The 16,767-nt window shown below is 38.0% G+C and overlaps 1 protein-coding gene across 1 annotated transcript in view; it reads left to right on the top strand.

The window, feature by feature from the left end:
- The window catches only part of LOC126354581 (serine-rich adhesin for platelets), a 381,497-nt gene that overhangs the window by 326,938 nt on the left and 37,792 nt on the right, over positions 1-16,767 (top strand). The window contains exons 11-12 of the mRNA XM_050004327.1: positions 7,983-8,072; positions 12,070-12,189. Coding sequence (XP_049860284.1) covers positions 7,983-8,072; positions 12,070-12,189 — 210 coding nt within the window. The remainder of the gene's footprint in view (positions 1-7,982; positions 8,073-12,069; positions 12,190-16,767) is intronic.

Below are 16,767 nucleotides of genomic sequence, written 5' to 3'. Positions count from 1 at the left end.
GCTGTAGATCTGGTTACCGAAAAGAAACAATTTTAGTGTATTACTCGTAGGAATTTTGGACACAGTTGTTTTGTGGGAGAAATTTATTATGACATTGTTATGGTGCCACCAGAGCAGTGGTGCCACCAGAGCAGTGGAACTGTGGCTTCACCAACTGGCTCACACTAGAATGTAATTTGTGGCATGGCATCATGACTTCAGGACTTGAGTAAAGCATAGTAAATACCCTCTGCAGTCATTCATAATGTATGATAACATCTGACAAAGACAAGATGCCCTTAACACTGATAGACAGCACTTTTGTCATGTCGTATCACAGTTATGGGACCTGTGATTGAAAATTAAATCAGTTTTTATCCATCAGACTACAGTTCTTTGACATGCTTTGCTCTGTGTATCATAATTCTTGAAAACATCAGACTTTGGGTATTCTTCTGTGGTTTGGCTTAGTTATACTGCCGATGTCTTCTCTAAAATTGGTTGAATTACTTACAAAGAATTCTCATGTGTGACCCTTGGTTCAGAAAGACACTTCCCAGAAATGACAGAGGTTTAGCAACATTGCTGAATAGTCATGCTGCAGTGTGTCAGATTGTGTTGTGTTACATTAGTTGCCACTTGTGACTCTGTATTTAGAGTTATAACAACAATTGTAGTAAGTGACTGTTTGTTATTTTGTTATTCTACGTTCGTGAACAAACTTGGTTTTTATTTATTCAAAAGAAATGCTATGTACCTCTGTAAGCAGAATAAATTATATTTATTACATCTGAGGAGAGTTAGTTTTGAAACAGAAACTTAATTTTGTAGCAAATAAGAGCTACAAAATTAATTTTTGCTGTAAGGTTGGTGACCAAGAAAAGAAATGAGACTTCCACATACACTCTTTGATGAGTGTTAAATTTCTGACAGTCTGGTTAGGAAGATCACGTCACATAATTGTTGCTATTTCAGTGATTTGGAGAGAACCAATAAATCTCACTACAGACAGTTCTTTCTGTCTGACAGAAATATTTGGAATCATCAACAAAAACAACACAAAACAGTTGTGCAATAACCAAATACCCCATCTTCTGTAAGACTTCTGTGTGCACTGTAGTGAAGAATTACTGGTACCAGCACCTCCTGACAACGTGACAGTGAGTGAAGATGAATACAGTGATGAACATGCGAAAGACAGAGGACAACATGTGGACAGCGATATGAACAGTGAATCATCTGCTAAATATTTCATGTGTCAAGTGTAAACTCTGATTCTCCATGCTGCCTCTGAGCTAAAAACGAAGTATAGATATAAATGTTCTCAACAGCTTTGGGATTGTGATTATTAGGTGGAGTTAACTGTTAAGTTAAATGTTTAAATAAATTTTGTTTACACATGAGATTTGGAGATCCTGACTTTCTGAATGAGGCATCGGAATGATTGCATCACATCTCAGAAACAACATCAACTTGAACAAAACTAAATACAGTTATGTGGTGGCTGCAAATAATGAGCAAATGGCTGTGGAAGTACAAGACATCCTAGCTTCACTTCAAAGTACTGAAAAACACACCTCTATCAAACATTCACTTGTAACACACTTGGCCTAGTTGAAGCTAAGCAATTTGAAAAATTACCCCACACTCTAAAGTACTGGAGGGGACTAGGAAATGCCATTAAGGTCCTAGACCTGATGAAGGAAAACTCCTGATCTACACCTCCAAGCGGTAGAGAGTGGGCAACATCACTTCATATGATGGCTAACGTAGACAGGGACCGAAGGATGACCGGGATAAGTCATCACCCCAGCATCTGCTGGACAGGGCACCCTCTTGCCCTGGAAATGAGAAATCATTTCCAAAGGCAGAAGAACCAGCTCATGGTCAACGGCATAGGATGTGGAAGGCAACGGGAAACCACCACATTAAAGAACTACGGTTATCCCAAGCATCAGCAGTAAACCATGTCAGTATCTTCTGTAAAATTTTCCGGAGATAAAATAGTCCCCCAATCGGATCTCCGGGTGGGGACTGCAAAAGATATAGACAACGTGAAGGAAATGAATCCCAATTTTAACATAGCCACTTGGAATGTGAGAACACTGCTTCAGTGTAGCAAGCTAGAAAATGTAAAACTTGAAATGGAGCGACTGGAAATCGATATCCTGGGCATATCGGAGATGAGATGGCCCCAACCAGGTGATTTCTGGTCTGGAGAATACAGAGTCATTCACACCGGAACTGACCAAGATAGACCGGGAATGGGAGGAGTTGGAATAATTTTGAGGAAAAACTATGGCTCACGTGTCAAGGGATATGTGCAATATAGCTCTCGAATAATACTAGTCAAACTTGAAACTAAACCAAAGGACACTGTGATAATACAAATATACATGCCAACATCCAAAGAAGAAGATGCAGTCATTGACGAAATATACGAAGAAATAAGTGATGCGATGAGAAATGTTAAGGGAGATGAAAACCTGATTGCCATGGGGGACTGGAACGCGATTGTGGCTGAAGACCCGGAGGAAGGAATTGTTGGCAAATATGGACTTGGAAGAAGAAATGAAAGAGGTGATCAACTGATCGAGTTCTGCTCAAAGCACCAATTAGTTGTTGCAAACACACTTTTCCAACACCACAAACGAAGAAGATATACATGGAAGGCCCCTGGAGACCTGAGGAGACAACAGATTGACTACATTCTAGTGAAAGCACGTTTTAGGAACCAGATAAAAGATTGAAGGAGCTATCAATCTGCAGACATAGGCAGTGATCATAACCTGGTCATGATGAAAAGTTCACTGAGATTCAAACGTTTGAAGAAGAGGCCAGTAAAACTTAAATGGGAACTAGAAAAACTGAAAACTGAGGGACTGGCAAAGCACTATGCTCATGAAACAGACAACCTAATTAAAAATTTTCAACATGGTGGAGTAAATGAAGACTGGAATCAGATTAAATCTGGTATATACAAAGCAGCAGAAAAGATAGTTGGAAGAACTGAACCCAAAAACAAGAGGAAATGGATTACAGCAGATATTATTGAGCTTATAGAAAACAGAAGATTATACAAAAATGCAACTGAGGAACAAGGAAAAGCTGAATACAGAAGACTAAGGAATTTAGTTAATAGAGAAGCTAGGAAAGCAAAAGAAAATTTTCTTGGAGAAATGTGCAGGAAAGTAGAAGAAAATATGCACAACGGAAGAACTGATTTAGCCTACAGAACAGCAAATCAATTTTTTTTAACAAACGTAAAACAGTACTCTCAGGCACAATAGAAAATAAAGAGGGGAAAATGCTGTTTGGTGAAGACATGCTGAAGAGATGGAAAGAATACATAGAGGAGTTGTATGCTGGAACACCTCTTTCGGAGGAAGTAATAGGAAGAGAAGAGGAAGTAGACGAAGATGACAAGGGAGATGACATTCTGCAAGAAGAATTTGACAGAGCTCTAAAAGAACTACAGGACAACAAAGCAACGGGTATTGATGACATCCCTGCAGAACTAATAAAGAATGCTGGTGACGGCATGAAAATGATGCTGCTTAAACTTATTAGGTCCATCTATAACACAGGAGAGATACCGACAGACTTCCAGAAATGTATCATTGTTCCTATACCAAAGAAGGCAGCAGCTACAAAATGTGAACAGCACCGAACTCTTAGCCTAATATCACATGCATCAAAAATTCTCATAAAAATAGTTCTGAAGAGAATTGAAGAGAAGGTGGAGGATATGCTGAGTGAAGATCAGTTTGGTTTCAGAAGGGGATTGGGAACAAGAGAGGCGATTCTGGCACTAAGACTCATTATTGAAAAGCAATTACAGAAAAATAAACCAACTTATATTGCCTTTATAGACATGGTAAAGGCATTTGATAACGTTATCTGGCAAGAGATGTTCAGAGTGCTGAGGAAAATTGGAATAAAGTACAAAGACATCCGCGTGATACTCAGTTTCTATAAGAATGAGGTGGCAGTGATTAGGAACTGTCACCAGGAACAACAAGCAAATATTAGAAAAGGGGTAAGACAAGGATGTGCTCTCTCTCCTCTTATATTCAATGGTTACATCCAGGAAGCTATAGACCAAGTTCGAGAAACTACTGAGGTGGGGATCAAAATTAATGGGCAGAAGATAGACATGGTACGTTATGCAGATGATATTGCTATAGTCACGGAGACAGAAAAAGATCTAGAGGAAGTCCTCAGAACAACGGAAAAAATTCTATACAATCAGTATGGAATGAGAATAAACAAGAAAAAGACTAAAGTGATGGTATGCAGTACAGGTGCAGAATATGAACCTCCGAGAATTAGAATTGGAAGAGAGGAGCTGGAAGTGATACAGGAATTTACTTACCTGGGAAGCAAAATCACAAGGGATGCTAGAAGCCGGAAAGAAATTGCGACCAGAATACAAAAGGCCAAAATTGCATTTAATCGGAGAAGGAACTTACTCACCAGCAACAACATCAGTCTGAAAATAAGGAAACGCATCATGAAAGGTTTCGTTTGGAGTGTGGCCCTATATGGATGTGAAACTTGGACAGTTGGAAGAGCAGAGAGAAGACGGCTAGAGGCCCTGGAGATGTGGTGCTATAGAAGGATGATGAAGATCAGCTGGACAGACAAAGTAACAAATGAAGAGGTGCTTAGAAGAGTACAGGAAACCAGATCTCTGTGGAGGCACATCCAAACAAGAAGAGACAAACTTGTAGGGCACATCCTACGACACAACAATATCATTGGAACAATAGCAGAAGGAGTTATTGAGGGAAGGAATCGGCGGGGGCGACCAAGGATATCATACATGCAACAGATCATGAATGACGTTGGATGTAACACATATGTGGAAATGAAGAGGAAAGCAGACAGAAGAGAGGAATGGCACTCTGCTGCAAACCAACCTCAGGGTTGAACACTAAAGAAGAAGACCCCACACTGCAGAAAACAGTGACTACATGCTATCTCAACTACTTCATCATCTTTGCATGTTCACAGGCAATGTGTTTAACAGTGATATTCTGTGGAATATTTGGTTGTTGCACTCACCTGCAAATGCAAAGAAAATACTCACAGTTTGTGCTGGTGACCTCGATACTCTCACTCAAACTGATGGCTGAAAATTCAAGATGTATCCATCAATGGTATGACAACTGCCTCCAGCAAGACAGAAACTTCTCTGAAAGCATAAGTAGCCAAAATGTTGTAAGTAATCTATGGCTTGACCGATGCAGCATCCTACATGTGTCACAATGGCAACATTCTTCCAGCAGAAACAAGTGTTTGTGCCCACCAGGGAGAATATTTGTTGGTATCACAAAAAAATTGGAGCTGAAACTCGGCTGTGTTGAGCGCCCTGTGACAAGGGAAAAGCCACTGAAACCAGTAGCAATGGTTACTGATTTCAAACCAGACAGCTGTCAACTCTTCATAACAAACACTACTGAGTGCAATTTCTCAATGATACCAGTTCTGATCTCTCAGTTTACTCTTATTCTCATCTTCTGTGATGGAATATTGATGGCAGTCACCTGTGTACTCAAATGGATCTTCCGTCAAGACTTATGACTACATGAGCTTACACCTAAATTTCAATATTTCACAAGAATTTGTATGGAGATCATTTGCCAACATGCTTTACCCAGCTTTTGGATAGGTCCTCTTATCTTTTTACATTCTCCTCCCAAATCTTTGCAATCGATGCCTGCTGGATTATATAACATGTGCCTTTATGCCATACCAACTGTGTTGCTAGCATCGAAGTGGTTCACCATACAACAGCATGCTTTGCCATTTCCATGAAATCACCTGTCAATTGCCTAGCCATCACTGGTAAGACACTCAGTGGAACATTACATTGTCATTATGTCAGGACCACCAGTTCATGCATGGCCTCATTGTCTGTATCCAGAGAAACTAAAGATTGCAAAGCAAGACTTCTCTTTATGTTAGCAAAAGGGATCTATCATCCTTCAAATAGTAGCTGGGCCTCTCCATTCCGTATAATTCCTAAGAAGAACAATAGATGGCACCCCTGTAGTGACTATCATCAGCTTAACTTCAGAACAACACCTGATTGTTTTCCCGTGCCTCAGATGGCACCTTCTCTCCTACCCTCCATCTAAACTGCAACACTTGACTGTCCGCCACTCCCACTATCCCTTCCCTTCCCGCTCCAGCCTCCTCCTTACCCCCACCCAGTCGCCACTCCCATCATGCACTGGTGGTGCTGTTTCCAGTGTGGTCTCAGCTCTCTGAGACTGCAAACGTGTGTGCAAGTTGCGTTTATCTGTGTGTGTGTGTGTGTGTGTGTGTGTGTGTGTGTGTGTGTACTGCTGACAAAGGCCTTAATGGCTGAAAGCTTTAATTGTGTGAATCTTTTTATTGTGCCTATCACGACTCAGCATCTTTGCTATATGGTGAGTAGCAACTTTCTTTCTCTGGTATTGTTACAATCCATCCTGGATTTTCCATAGAATGAACCACTTGTTCCTTTTAGAATTAAAAAATGTATATTTTGAATATTATTAAACCTGTCTATACTCACTCTTTCTTTAAACTGATGTTAACATATTGCTACCAGTAAGAGATCCTAAATGCTATTTTGAGAATAAAATTTCATACTGCAGACAACAGCATGGAATACTTATCATACAGATAAATATGCCACTGGATATGCTATAGTTGTGTCAGCTGCTGCAAGTGCAATGCAGCACAGCATACCTCCACCAAAAAAATTATTTAGTCTCCATAGGAAATAAACGTAACTCTGATTTTAAAAATAATTTTGCTGTATTAGCCACATGTCTTACACAGTAACCTATGAAGGTCATGAGACATGAAATGTCATTAGTTACATTTCTCAATGAAAACTATATGTATGTGTTACTTAAATACAAAAAATTATAATAACTGTGACAAATAAAGAAAAGATAACTAGTCCATTGTCAGTTAGTGATATGAGACTAGAAGTGCTGAAATTATCTATTTTTAACTGAGCCGCCCGCATCTCGTGGTCGTGCGGTAGCGTTCTTGCTTCCTACGCCCGGGTTCCCGGGTTCGATTCCCGGCGGGGTCAGGGATTTTCTCTGCCTCATGATGGCTGGGTGTTGTGTGATGTCCTTAGGTTAGTTAGGTTTAAGTAATTCTAAGTTCTAGGGGACTGATGACTATAGATGTTAAGTCCCATAGTGCTCAGAGCCATATGAACCATATATAACTGAGCCTTTTCCTCATGAAGTGAACATCTCAAATTTTTTGACTGAACAGTTCCCTCAAAATATTGGTTACTCTGTGAGTCATGGTCACATGCACCCTGCAGTGGCACAGCTGTATAGCAGGGTGGTAGAAACTTAATGCTTTCAGTTGTCAGAATAAGATAGTGTAGGTAATTTATACCTTCAAGTATTGTATCTCTGGCTTCCAGTAGTGAAAATGAAATAAGTCAATAAATTCATTTCTAACTCACAGTAAATATTCATAATTATTTAAATAAGCTCATGCTACATGCTCATGAATGAATGTTGAAAATATTGATACTGCATCCTTTGTGTGAAAATACTCTGCAATAAGTCCCCACTGATCTGTAGTTGAAATAGATCAATTTTCTGACATGGTGCTGCCAGAATTGACAGTAACTTGGGCTTCTAGTAGAATGACTGACCCTAAATCTCTCTCTTTGTTTTTCTGTTTCACGCATGTGTACGCTCGCGCGCGCGCGCGTGCGCGCGCGCGTGCTCACACTCACACACACACACACACACACACACACACACACACACACACAGAGAGAGAGAGAGAGAGAGAGAGAGAGAGAGAGAGAGAGAAATCCAAACTTTGTGCCAGTTTATTTCATTGCTTTGTGAGTAATAGAAAAAATCACAGTCAAAACATTGTGTGTAAAGTACTGGTAAATAAGTGAAGTGAATGCTACTCTTTCTTCATTTTAAAAAGACTGGTTCCTAATCATAATCTTTCTTTTACAGCAAAGGAAAGTGGAAGATTTTTGCTCCCAAGAACTCAAAAGAAATGATAAACCATCAATCAGTATTGAAAAGCGACAACAACATGAACAGGTTTGTGGCTATTTTCTAACATTTTATATGTTTGATAACAATCCAACTGTATGAAACAGTCAAAGTTTATAAACAGCAGGTATAGGAATTTTTGTTAGTTTCTTTGCACATAACTATCAGTTATGAAATTTTTCTGCATCAGTTTGAAGAGGTTGGTTTCCATTTATCATGATAGGTGCAAATTAAGACTGAATTAAAGTAAATACAATCATTTATGATGAAAACAAAACTAACATAAATTAAAATGGACTTATTTCTTTAAAAACAACCTTAACATTTCATGTTCCTCCTGTGTTCCTGGAAGGAGGTCCTCCATAATGCTTGTGGCAGGACACAAAACACATTGCAGTAATTGATCTGTGGTCTCCTTCTCTCTCCTGTTCTCTCTACTCACACAGCATGGACTCTGCACAGACACTTCACTTCTTCAGTATGACTCTGAATCTTGTGATATAATTCCACTTATCTGTTGACTATCATGTATTAATGATTTAATACATGTGTTGTGTTCTTCATTCTGTAGACTGGCTTGATGCAGCTCTCCATGTCACTCAATCTTGTGCGAGCCATTTTATCTCCGAATAACTGCTGCAACCTACTTCTTTATGATTGTGCTTAATGTATTCATCTCTAGGTCACTCTCTGTGATTTTTACCACCCACACTTCCCACCAGTACTAAATTATTGATCCCTTGATGTGTCAGAATGTGTCCTATCAACCGATCCCCTCCTTTGGTCACATTGTGTCACAAATTTGTTGTCTTTCCAATGATGTTCACCACCTTCTCATTAGCTATGTGATCAACTCATCCTACCTTCAGCATTCTTTTTTAGCACCAAATTTCAAAAACTCCTATTCTCTTTTTGTCTAAACTGTTCATTCTCCATGTTTCACTTCCATACATGACTACAATCCATTCAAATACTTTCAGAAAGGGCTTCCTGACACTTACATGTATACTTGTTGTTAACAAATTTCTTTTTGGAAATGCTTTATTTACCATTGGCAGTCTACATTTTATATCGTCTCTATTTCAGCCACCTTCAGTTATTTTGCTGCCCATATAACAAAACTCATCTACTACTTAAAGTGACTCCTTTTCCAAACAAATTCTCTTAGCACTTGATTTAATTTGACTGTATTCCATTATCCTTGTTTTTCTTTAGTTGATGTTCATTTTACATCTTTCTTTCAAGACACTGTCCATTCTGTTCAATTGCTCTTCCGAGTCCTTGCTGTATCTGATAGAATTACAATGTCATCAGCAAACCTCAAAAGCATTTATTTCTTCTCCCTGAATTGTAATTCCTGCTCCAATTTTTTGTTTCCTTTACTGCTTGTTCAATATACATATTGAACAACATTGGGGATAGGCTGCAACCCTGTCTCACTCCCTTGTCAGTCATTGCTTCCCTTTCATGCCACTTGCCCCTTATAACTGCCATCTGGTTTCTGTATAAGTTGTAAGTAGTGTTTGTCTCATTGTATTTTACCCCTGCTCAGTTCAGAATTTCAAAAAGAGTATTCCAATCAACATTGTCAAGAGCTTTCACTAAATCCACAAATGACATAAATGTAGGTTTGCCTTTCTTTAACCTATCTTCTAAGATAAATTGTAGCGTCAGTATTGCCTCACATGTTCCTGCATTTCTCTTGAATCCAAACTGATCTTCTCCAAGATTTGCTTCTACCAGTTTTCCCATTCTTCTGTAGAGAATTAGTGTTAGTATTTTGCAGTCATGATTTATTCACCTGGTTGTTCAGTAATTTTTACACCTGTCAGCGACTGCTTTGTTTGGAATTAGAACTACGACATTCTTCCTGAAATGTGAGGGTATTTTGGCTGTCTCATACATCATACATTTCATGTAAGTCAATAACTGACTGATTCTTACAGATCAGATTGTTTTTGGAACAGAACTTAAATTCACACAAAAATTCAGTTAAATTTTGATTGTGCGCTGCACATATTTTTGAGAACAGAATAATTTAGTAGTATTTTTCTGATTTATTGGATACCAGAAATATTAAAAGATTTACTTGGGCAGATTTTTGCGAGAGAGTCCTGTATGCATGTTCAGTTCTTTATTTTGTATACATGTCAGGCTGTGCAACCTTTATTGGAAGACAGGAGTGAACACAGTGGATAGGGACAAAAATGTAATCTGTAGGAGACTGCTTCATTAGACTGGCCCATCATAGCTGATAAGTGGTGATTTGCAAATGTTGTTTGCCTCATTTTGATTACAGTGCATATCAGACATTGTGATGTTGCACACTTATCCCTGTCTGCCCATACAGATATATGCTTTCTGTAACTTCTCTAAATTGGAGGATGGTTCCTGTAAAAGGGCAAAAGCAGTTGGTATTCCCAATATGAGCTTATGCTCCATTTGTATGATCATAAGATAAATGGGGCATTGAACCCTAATCTTTCTTCCTTTATTGTATATGACTCAGGGTGTCAGACTAGCTTGGTACAGGCAGCTGAATGCAAGCAACTGCCTATATTTTAATTAATACTTAATCAATTAGTATAGCCACATTAAAACATTAATTACATTATGAACATTCATATATTAATTCAACGAATGACATTTATACGCTAAGTGCAAGAGTATAATACACACCAGCAAATTATTTTGGCAGCTTTAGATTTTCGAATGTAGTGATAAAGTGAATTTATTAAACAAACAACAAAAGAGCAAACATCCCTATGATACAGTAACATTGGCACACTGGATAGAGGTGTTAGTACCTTAATCTTTTATCCTTTTATCTGCAGGCTGCTATTCCTCACAAATGTTAGCTGGTGCAATGCTAGCTAAATAGTGCAGTTTCATCAGTAGTAGTGTAGGATGTAAGAATTCTGTGACCATGTAGCATCATCTCATTGAAAGTCAGACAACATTTTTGAATGTCTGCTTAATGTCTACACCAGGCACCAGTTTTGAGCTGTTGCTTGCCACAAAATTAATGCCCTTCCTTTCCTCAAAATTGGGTAACTGCTTTAAGTGTTAGCAGGTGGGGCTACATATGCATCCAAACATTTGTTTGTAAAAGATGACTGATTGTAAACCATTGGAACTGCAGTCACTTTGTGTATTGCATAAAAGACTCTTCTCTGGACTTATGTATGTTTTTACAATATTAATTGTACCAAAGAAAGATTCAGTCAATAAAACTATAAATTGGGCACAACTGCTAGTCAGCTCTTACCTTCAGAAGGTGAAATGTGTTGTACTGCTGATGTACACTTATAAAAGTGACAACACTATCCTAGCTTTTAGAACTATTAGTTCCTTCCTTGGGGAGGAGAGGGATGGATTGGGAAGCCTAAAAAGAAAGTACAATTCATGCCATCTCCAGGATGAGAGTCTCAGTGGGCTCTGTGTAACCTACCATATCTCTCTTAACCTTTCCAAACCCAACCCTCTCCCCTCCTCAAGGAAGGAACTAATAGTTCTGAAAGCTACAATGGTGTTGTCACTGTTACTTTTACTCGTATGTTGTCTATTGGCAGTATCAAACATTTTGCCCCTTGAAGGTTGTTACAATGTTATTCAGTAGTGCACAATACAGATGTTTGAGAAAAATTATTGTGTATCCCATGCTGCTGTAGAATTATTTTTAGCATTAGTCTGAAAATAAATTCTGTACTTTTCTCTATTTTCTCAGTCTCATAATTAACATAAATTATTATATTTTACTAAAATTATAGACGTTGAATAAGAATATGAAAGAAAAAAATTGTATACTGCTATTTAAATTTATCACTGAAAAAATATAAAATCTATATGTGCAATAAAATCAAACGTATTGTACCTTTACTTTGTAGTATTGTTACCTTGGACCAGGTATGGGGTTTCTTTGAGTATATACATAAAAGGTAATCAGTGTATTATAATTTGTCATGTCTGCATAATATTCCTATAAATCTGCAATAGAATCTTATCTATAGAATATTTAAACACTGCCCTGTATTTGTCTCTACAGCTTATGGAGGAATTCAAACTAGTACATCAGAAGATGTTTGCAGGCTCTACACATGGTGTCAATGATTCAGATAACAGTGATTCTAAAAAAGAAACAGACAGTAGGAGATACACTATTGAGGTTTGTATAATGGTCAACTTTCAATTAATACTGTAACTAATTAATGTGTTCTACTTAGCATTGTAGTAGTACTAAGAATCTTCTTTCATTCTGCAAACTCTGGCTACTCTCTACAATATATATAACAGTCATATTACTCAGTACTATTGGAAATATGAGTTAGTTTGAGCAAAAAGCTTCAAATCATGTGAAAAGGTTGTGTAATCTTGTTACAACTCTTCATTGTGTTGCCGTTTCTCTTTTATCAGTATATTTTCCTCTTGCTTTCATCAACATTTTCTTCTTGCATGCAGATGAACTGGGAGTCACCTCCATTTTTGAAGTAAAAATGGAAATTTTGTCGTTTTCAAACAATTAGCACATAGAATGTTTGTGTGTTGCTATATTATCAAGGTCTTACCCCTATGAAAGTCAGATGTGGAAAGGAGCCTATCTCTACACCTGGAGGTGGAAACGTTCAGCTACAAAACAGTTCTAGGCACCTTGCCCTATTGCATGTATAAGGAATTTTCAAATCACAACAGGCATACATTTTCAAGAAAACTTACTGCATTTGATCATTTACTTGTCGATAGTTCAAAATATAATACTTGCTGTAATAACTGAAATGAACAAACAGCCAAATAATTTCAGAAATTCAATAAAAGTTCATGCAAATACACATATTTTTTCATTAAATTATCTTCTAGATCTTACATATATGAAATAATATGACCATTGTTGAAAAAAATATACATTAAAAATTTAAAAAATCGAAGAAAGAGCAGGACTTATACCAGAAATCCACTGAATATGGAGTTTCAATGCTAACCACTTGACAGCTACTGTGTGCTGATCAGAATGGCGGTTCACTGGTTCATACTCAACACACAAAACTTCTATTATGATTTTCTCAGGACAGCTTAAGTAGTATGCTTTACTACTTGCACATTGTGTTACCCTAATAGACTACTAAAGGGGATACGTTTGAAGTAAATACGTGATCCGAACATTGTGGCCTCCCCTTGTTAGTCCAGCCATCTTAAATGTGACACAGGCAACATTGTTATCTGAAACATTTGGTTTTAAACAGCCTAAGCTAATATCTGTACCTTTATAGAACAACAAATACAAGTACATGAGAACTATGTTTAAGCATACTCTCATAGGTGAGGAAGGGCCAAACAGAACATGCAATACCTTAATTTTTACTTTAGCAGTGGCCCTTTTGTGTTTCATATTTTGAGGATATTGAACATATGATGAACCTGCATATAGAGGATCAGAAGCATAGAGGCAGATGTCTAACCAAGGAACTTTGACTGGAATCTTCGCAGAGTCCCATTCCTGAAACACAGAGAAGTGCTCCAAATGTTTATTAACCACAGATTCCTCATACCATTTGGTCAGTGAAGTATTTCACATTGCCCTACCAATGCAGTCCTCCAAAATGTGGCAGCTGTGTGACAGCCTGGCAGTTATTTGGGAGTGCAATGTCACAACATAAAAGTTGTGTTTCATTTTATGGCAGGATAACATAGTTCAGCAAAGATTTTACAAATTTCCTGTTTCGCAGCAGACTTGTATGCTGTTATGAATGGGATAGGATCCTTATACCTGACTGAATTTGCAATGCAGACATGTAAGAATTTAGTTTAGAATGCATCTCAGATGACTGAGAATAACAGTGTTGTTCTGCATAGCTGGTCGTCAACTTCATAATTGCTAAAGATATAGATGGGGGAGACCACTACTGCCCAGTTTATTAGCTAGCCTTCCATTGCCCATTTGTTTGACATGGCCAAATTGTCTCAGATGGGCTCTTGTTACTTTTTCTTCCAAGGGTGTCTATGCTCCAACTCCTTCCCTTATTTTTTCATTTATTACCCTATCCTTCATAGGTTTCTGAACAATAGTTTATACGAACTTCATTTCTACTTCGTAAGGACTTCATTTCTGTGGCTTGCAGTTTATTGTTTGGTTGTTTGTCCTTTGCTTTTAACATCTTAAAACTAAATGTGAGACTACATTACAGCTGCTTCTTTAAGCTTGCATGGGTTGCACCCTTTCAGAACCTACCCAGTACACCTACCCTGTACCAAAAACTTATCTGTCTACTCTCACTGACAACAAATGCCAACAAGCAAAATGTGTATACTGATTCCATCCTACATCCTATAGCTGAATAAGATCCTTAAAACAGTTCAAATATTGGGTATCTGTTGATTGTTCAAGTAACTTAAATCTGGTCTTAAGTTGTATGGAATTGAAAGTCGTGGGTGAAATTTAAATAATCGAAGAAGTAAAGGTAACTATGTACCAGATAGTTGAGATTTGTCTTGCCAATAGTATAAGTGCCATAGAAATTTCTCCAAGGGGTGGCAAGATTCCAAAAGTGCCATTTTTATAACAGATTAGCATGTTTTGCTAATGTTAAAAGTAAGCATATTTCATTAGTGTATCCAAACTAGGTGTTTTGATGCTGTTAATATAAATATGGGTGTAGGAATCCTTCAGAAACCACCATATTGATCAGTAAAACATTGCTTAACAGCTTAGGGTTGAACCAAATTAATACTCATCATCCTTGTTTGGCACATTATTGGGTAGCTAACGAAACTGGACTGTATAATTCATAAATGTTTGGCTCACAAGCCTCAACAGGTCAAATGCAGATGTACTGTTGAGATTAAGATGTGGAGCAAGAGTAAGGGCTGTTATTGTGGAAATTGGGGATGGTTGTTGGGCTGGTATACTGCAGCTATATTTGTGCTGTGCAGAGTATTGGAACTGTCCCTTTCTGTAGCTCATTGAGCTGCACCAGGAAGTGACAGAGAAAAGGCCAGATGCTCTATTTTGGTAATGTTTTGTAAAGGTTTACATTCCCCAAGACTGCAGTACATTTTACATTCCCCAAGACTGCAGTACATCATGACCACCCAACTGCTGCATATTGTGCAAAAGTGTGGAAGTTTGCCACAGGTGTGCACATCTCAGCCAGCAGGCAAAGCAGAACAGCGACATCTGTGACTATACAAGTACACTAAATGAGCAGTATTGATTCCACTTGCTTGTTTACAGGGTACTATGAGGAACAAAGCACACACAGTCTTTCTTCCCTCTGGTGGCTGTGGCCTTACATGGGATGTACTGAGAAAAGCCAAGTATTACAAAAAAACAAAGAATGGGAGAGCTGTGTTCTCGGTCCAACACAACTGGGAACTGCAATTCTTATTTACAGCTGTAGGTGAAAACTCAGTGTTTGCTGTGCCACCAAATAATAGGCAGCCAGTGCAAGTTCACAATTGAAAGATACCAAAACTCATTTCATAAAGATGAGTGTAATGCACTTTTCAGTGAAGAATGGCAAGCCAAATTCAGTGTGCTTAAGAAAATAGATGAGGAATTTCAACAGGTTTTTAATGCAATCCACAATAATTGATATCTCTTGAATTATTCATTTCTTGTGTTGTATTTGTATCTGTTTTACTGTACAATGTACTGTTTTCAAATTTCCAGAATTACAATCACAGTATGTCTGTACTGCAAGCAAGTTTCAAAATTGCATTAAAAGTAACAAGAACTGGAAAACCATTTTCTGGAGGGGAGTTTGTAAAAGACTATGTCACTGATGCTGCAGAACTTTTGTATCTCACCAATGTTAGCAGGTTTCAAGAAATCGATGTTTCCAAATAAACAGTGACATGACCTTTGAGTGTTAAGGCCAACGGTATGCACAGGCAGCTAATAAATAATGCTAAGGACTTTGTTGCATTCTCTGTTGCACTGCATGAAGCAGCAGTTCTTACAGATACAGCTCAGGTAGTGATATATGTAAGAGGTGTTGAAATGCTCTGTGTATAACAGAGGAGATTTTGGAGTTAGTGCTTTTGAAAGAACCTATGACAGTGTAGACAAACTCCAAGCTGTTGTGCAAGCAATTGATGGTGTCGTTATGGACTGGAATCAGTTAATTTGAGTGACCATGAATGGAGCACCAGCAATGCCAAGCCATCAGAGAGGACTCATAGCCTGATGTGCAAAAAGCTAGGACACATAAAAGAGAAATTATATGGAATTCAGTGCATTCTACATCGAGAGGCGCTTTGCGAAAAATCAGTAACTTTAGAAAAGTCATGCATAGTGTTGCGCATACTGTAAACTATCTGAAAACATAAGGGCTTATCCATCACCAGGTGCATTTTTTGCAAAACTGTTAAGTTAGAAAACTTCATGCAAATTTTTGTGCATACTGTAAACTTTCTGAAAACATTGCCTTATTTTACTGGAGTACACTGGCTCAGTTGAAGTGAAATGCTGAAAAGATTTTATGATTTGCATTTGGCTGGTAGTATATTTCTTACATGAGGAGAGAAAGAGTGAACCGAAATTAGAAGATCCTTGCTGGATATCAGACCGTCCACTTCTAGTGGGCATTACATTTCATGTGAACAGCCTAAATGTTAGTTTGCAAGGTAAAAATAATTTAATTTCTGATGTGTTGGAAAGTAAGCTTGCTCTTAGGGAGAGCCAGCTATTGTCTGAAAACACTGCACATTTTCCTGCCCTCGGTTTGCTCCAAAAAAGTGCTAAATTTCA

The sequence above is a fragment of the Schistocerca gregaria genome, chromosome 3, assembly GCF_023897955.1.
Source record: "Schistocerca gregaria isolate iqSchGreg1 chromosome 3, iqSchGreg1.2, whole genome shotgun sequence".
Classification (NCBI taxonomy): domain Eukaryota; kingdom Metazoa; phylum Arthropoda; class Insecta; order Orthoptera; family Acrididae; genus Schistocerca; species Schistocerca gregaria.
Note: the sequence above shows the minus strand (reverse complement) of the source record. Positions and strands in the feature narration are given on the sequence as shown.